Here is a 5,113-nt window from a genome sequence, read left to right on the forward strand (position 1 = left end):
ATGCCACTGTCTCTGTGCGTCCCCATCATAGATCTAAGAGTCCTTAGTCCTAACTGATTTCTGACTCCAGCATTGCCTAGTATATGGGAGGGAGGCTTTAGAACACACAAGCTAAATGAATCAATGAGACACACTCAGAGAACAAGCCATCTGTACTTGTGTGTGCTCCTCCTACCAGACTATGCATGCCTCCTGAGGGCAGAGCCTATCTCTGACTCATTGCATCACCCAGTCTGGAGCTGAATGCCTGAGTACCTACAGATTTCCTTTGACATTGTCAAAATTGAGATGAAGTCAAGTGCCTTTCTCCAGTAGGCAGAGTCAAGTCCTGGGTACCCAAAGTCCAGGGAAAGCTAGGGCTGGGGGGACAGACAGAGGATCTTAAGAGGTATATGAGAGTGCCCAGCACAGACCTGGCATGTGGTCAGTGCTCAGAAAAGGTTACCTGATGTTGCTGGGCACCAGGGTGATGCAGTGCAAAAAGCCTTGGCAAACCCTGCTTTGCAACATGGCAGGGTGACCTGGTACAGATCATGTCGTATCTCAGAGCTTCAGTTTCCCCTCAGGCAGAGAAAGATGACAAGAGAAGCCTGGCAGGGTTATTCTGAAGTGTCAGTGGGTAAGAGATCAGGGTGGCTCCTGGCACATGGTGGGTGCCAGATCAGCTTGCCAGAGGTGGGGGTCCCCTCTCTCTCAAGAGGTAGCCACACTTGCTGTTGCAACTAAACCCTTTTATTGTTTGTTGCTCCTCAGCTCTATCACACGAAGGCTGTATCCAATTGCAACAGCCCACTTGCTTCACTGGCCCCTAGTGCAGCCTGACACAGCTGCAACGTGTCTTCAAGTGCCAGTGGCTGGGATGTCTCAATGATGGCAATGGTCTCCCCCAGCTCTGTGCACATGATAGTCTGCTGAGGCTCAGGGGCTGGGGCAGGAGATGGTGACCTAGGAGGCTGCAGGGTCATAGTCCGGGCTCGGGCATGGACCCGCTGATGCAGTCGCAGGCCTGCCATGGCTCGGAACCAGCGGCCACAGGTCCCACAGTAGTATGGGCTCTTGTTGTAGAGACCAGTGATGGGGAGGCGGGGGGCACGAGCAAAGGCGACTGGCCGCAGGTGCAGCCGCCGGTGCTGCTGCAAGTTGGAGCTCTGAGTGAAGCGCTTGCCACAGTCCAGGCACTGGTACGGACGCACACCTGTGTGGGTCAGCTGGTGGCGGCTAAGGTTGGCCAAAGAAGCAAAGGTCTTGCCACATGAGTGACACTGGAAGGGTCTCTCCCCCGTGTGTGTCCTCAGATGGTTGCGTACATGGATCAGTTTCTTAAAGCCCTTGCCACAAACTCCGCAGCGGTGTCGCCGTTCAGGGGGCCCATGTACTGCACGCCGGTGCCGTGAGAGCCGGGAAGCTGAGGCAAAGGACTTAGAGCACTGTGGGCAAGGCAGCTGGACAGGTGGGGCTGGGGGCAGAGGTGGGGGGCTGGGCTCAGCTGGAGCTGGGGCAGCTGTTCCTGCCAAGGGAGGCACTCCACTTTTGCCAGCATGAGTGCGCCTGTGGTAGAGGAACTTAGTCATGTTGCTGAACGTCTTGCCGCAGCGACAGCGATGCAATGGGTTGGCAGTGTGGGCCCGCCGGTGGGCCACCAATGTGAGTTCTGTGCCAAAGCCACGGCCACAGTCTACGCAGAGGTAGCGGGCCTCCCCGCGGTGCAGCCGAAGGTGCTGCTCTAGCGAGGCTGCTTTCTTGAAGACCTTAGAGCAAGTTGTACACTCGTGTGTGCCACCTACATGGGCCCGCCCATGAGCCAGCAGTCTGTTGGCTGAGCTGAAGCTGCGCTGACACTGACTGCAGTGGAAGGGGTGGGTTGCTGATGCTGGGCCACAAGCTGTCCGCCGGTGTCGTCGGCGTGTTGCTGCTGAGGTCTGGTGCTGGGGACAATCTCCACAGCCCTGGGCCTGGCCAGCTGTGGACTTGTCACCTCCCAAAGTATCATCACCAATCTCTGCCACTGCCTCCTCCTCATCTTCTGTCTCTTCATCATCTTCTTCATCTTCATCTTCTTCCTCCTCCTCCAGCCCATTGCGCTCTTCTTTCTCTAGAGAGTCAAAATGGGTGCCCTGATGCTCCAAGAACTCTTCAGGGGTGGCACAGAGGGCAGAACACTCAGGACACTCATAGGGCTCCATTTTGACTTCAAGTGGTGGAGGGGGTGGAGGTGGTGGTGTTGGGGGAGGCAAAGGAGGTAGCACTAGTGGCTCAACTGCTGCAGCAGAAAGGTGTTGGCCCTTGCGATGAGCCACCCACAGCTCAGGGGAGGGGAACAGCACCTGGCATTCCCCACACTGATACTGGATCTGGCTTGCAGACTCCCGGAGATGGGCACCCTGGTGGACCAAGAGCTCACTAGGGGAGAGGATGATCTGGCTGCATTCACCACACTGGAAAGGTCCCTCCTCAGTGCCTGGCATTAGCTCTTGTGCCAGGCCAGCATCCTGGGTGGTCAGTGCCTCTTCCTCTGAGACAGTGAGTATATGCTGCTCCTGGTGTGAGAGGACTTCCTCCAGTGTGTTGTAGAGGCTGCCACACTCAGAGCACATGAACTGGTGATGCTGGAAGAATAGAGATGAAGCAAGAGCCTCTCCTGGTGTCATCTCAGTCACCTCTGTTGACATCTCTGTCATTTCCCCTGACATGGGTGTTGACATTTCTACTGCCCCTGATGACATCTGTGTCGGCATCTCAGCCATCTCAGCCACTACCTCTGCCATCGCAAGGAAGGCAGCCTAGAAAAAGAAGGGCGGGAACTGGTGAGACACTAGAAGAGAGGGGAAAGTCTCAGGAGTTTGCTTATCATCCCATTACTTACCAGCTTCTATCAATCAAGAAGTCTTACTTCAAAGTTCGTGCCTCAGTCTTCAATGATCCTGTGTTTCTGAAGCCTACACATGCCCCAAGGTAGCCAGGCATCTGCAGGAGAGATAGCACTTCTCAGCCTGGCCTCTGATACTGTCCTCTTCACCCAGACAGCCAGTCATCTCTTTCTGAGAACACAATAGCCTTTGCTTGTTGTACAATTTCCTCTTTGTGTAATACCTTTCCTCCTTCTCCCTCTCTTCTCTCTCTCTCTCTCTCTCTCTCTCACACACACACACACACTAAAGTGTTTAATTACATAGGCCCTGGAACCGAACTGCTCTCATCTTAAATCTGAGTTCCACCACTTCCTCTCTCCAAGACTATTTTCTCATCTGTAAAATGGGGCTAAAAGTAGTATTGATACACAGTACCTGGTACTTGTTAAAGGTTAGCTATAACTATTACTTAGTGTTCTTCAGAAAGGTTGTTTTTGGATCCTAAGTCTGTAGTGCTGCTATTCCCTCTGTCAAAAAAGTTCTCTCCTTTTATTTTGGTCTGGCAAACTCCTACCCAGCACCTCTTTTGTGAGCCTTGTCTGGCAACATCTCTGCATCCTCAGGGTGGTGGCCACACTCTCCTCTGCAGTATTCCTACAGTATTCTATGCCACCCTTAGCACAGCAAATATCATAAACTTGGGATGGCATCTTCACTACCCCCCAGACTGAGAGCTTGAGAGAAATTCTTCTGAGTGTCTGATTCACTGTAGGGATTCCAGTTACAAATAAAACAACTTAACAGGGACAAGAATTTTAACTTTCAAACTTCCCTCTATGTGTCCCATCTTCCCTTCTACTTGTGTGAGCTCAACTCATAGCAGGGGCTCAGAGCCAAATAACTGCCCCCACTCCAAGGCCTAGCAGCTAATCTAATATCTACCTTATCTCTTCTTCACCTCATCTGTTAGTGCCAGAGGGCAGGTGGAGTTTAGCTTACAGCTCTGCAAATATAAGTTTCTTATATTAAGCTCCCAGAAGGCAGGGATTTTAGTCTGTTCATCACTGAGGTATTTCCAGTGCCAAGAACAATGCCTAGCACACAGTAGGCACTCAGTAGATAGTGAATGAATAATGATCCCTAGGGAAATGAGGCCCTGGGAGTTTAACTGTCTCTGTGCACATTCCACTTCTACCAGACTAACTCTTCCATTAGACCATGAATTCTCGTACAACAGCCCAGTACAGACTCTTTCTTTTTTTTAGACCCTGCTTTCATTGGTGGCTATAAATGCTCCCTAAGTAAATGATTCACTAAAAGCCCATGAGTTAAGCCTCTTTATCTACTATTTCAACTTTCTCACTAATGATTGAGTTGCCAGGAGTCTGCATACAACAGCCGTTTCATAAAACATCTTCCTGGAATTAGTCAAACAGGGGCCCAGAAGTTCCATTTTTCCTTGTTTACAGCCCCACTCTGAACAGAAACTCCCTTCGGATTAGGCCTAGTGCCTGCTGCACAGATTGCACAAAGCATGCACTCAACAAATGTCTCTGGAGAAGGCGGCCTGGGAGGCCTGAAACTGGCACTTTGCTGGTCTACATTCTCCTTTCCCAATCTTGGATTGTGATCTACCACAGAGAGGAATGGGGGGTTTCATACAGTCGATTAGTAAGCCTGTCAAGGAATGAACTCACCAGAGACCTGGAAGTTCAACTTTTCCGCTGCACAGCCCTTTTCTTTTACCAGACTCAACTCGGCAGCCTGAGAACTCCTTGCAAGGCGTTGGGGGTGACGCGGGGGGACGAGCTCAAGAGTAGGGTCTTCCACACTTCAGATCAACCAACGCTGCGGGGTACACAGGAAGGAGCGCTCTCCTTCCATCCTGCGCCGCTCTTGCCCTACCACAGGCCCCAAAGCTCTTAGACCCCTGGTGTCCCCTTCGTTCTCCCTCCGCCTTCTTCTTAGGCCCAGCGTCCTCTACCCCGGCCCACCCCGCGGCTCTCTCACCGGTTTCTCTCGCCTCCTGCAGCCCCAGCGGCTCTTGACACAAGACCCTCAGATCCAGTCGTGTGGGACCCCTCACTATCCGCACCTCCCATTGGGCGGCGCCCTTACCCGCGATGGCCAATCAGAGCCTGTAGCGCAGGCACGCGCCCTTGCGCCTGCGTATTGACACTCAGGCGGGGCTCCATGCACTCTCCACGCACACATCTGTGCCCTGTGGGCGGGGCTCGAGGCTAGGAGACGCGCCTGCGCAGTTC

The 5,113-nt window shown here is 52.8% G+C and overlaps 1 protein-coding gene across 6 annotated transcripts; it reads right to left on the reverse strand.

Moving 5' to 3' along the window:
• Nucleotides 1-134: 134 nt before the first annotated feature.
• Nucleotides 135-4,941, reverse strand: ZNF526 (zinc finger protein 526). Of its 6 annotated transcripts, none has more exons than XM_053606548.1 (3): nt 4,860-4,941; nt 2,864-4,750; nt 135-2,780 (listed from the first exon to the last, which is right to left on the reverse strand). In XM_053606548.1, the coding sequence occupies exon 3, from the start codon at nt 2,763-2,765 to the stop codon at nt 759-761; it is 2,007 nt and encodes a 668-aa protein (XP_053462523.1). In that variant the 5' UTR covers nt 2,766-2,780; nt 2,864-4,750; nt 4,860-4,941; the 3' UTR covers nt 135-758. The 6 variants fall into 6 exon arrangements, with proteins under 6 accessions (XP_053462523.1, XP_053462525.1, XP_053462524.1 ...); XM_053606550.1 differs by having other exon boundaries at nt 2,864-4,697; nt 4,860-4,927; XM_053606549.1 differs by having other exon boundaries at nt 2,864-2,964; nt 4,547-4,926.
• Between the last annotated feature and the right edge of the window lie 172 nt (nt 4,942-5,113).

This window comes from Nycticebus coucang, chromosome 10 (assembly GCF_027406575.1).
Source record: "Nycticebus coucang isolate mNycCou1 chromosome 10, mNycCou1.pri, whole genome shotgun sequence".
In the NCBI taxonomy this organism is placed as follows: Eukaryota; Metazoa; Chordata; class Mammalia; order Primates; family Lorisidae; genus Nycticebus; species Nycticebus coucang.

Coding starts and splice junctions, on each gene's coding strand:
- ZNF526 (XM_053606548.1), bottom strand. CDS start 2,765: ATGGCAGAGGTAGTGGCTGAGATGGCTGAGATGCCGACACAGATGTCA.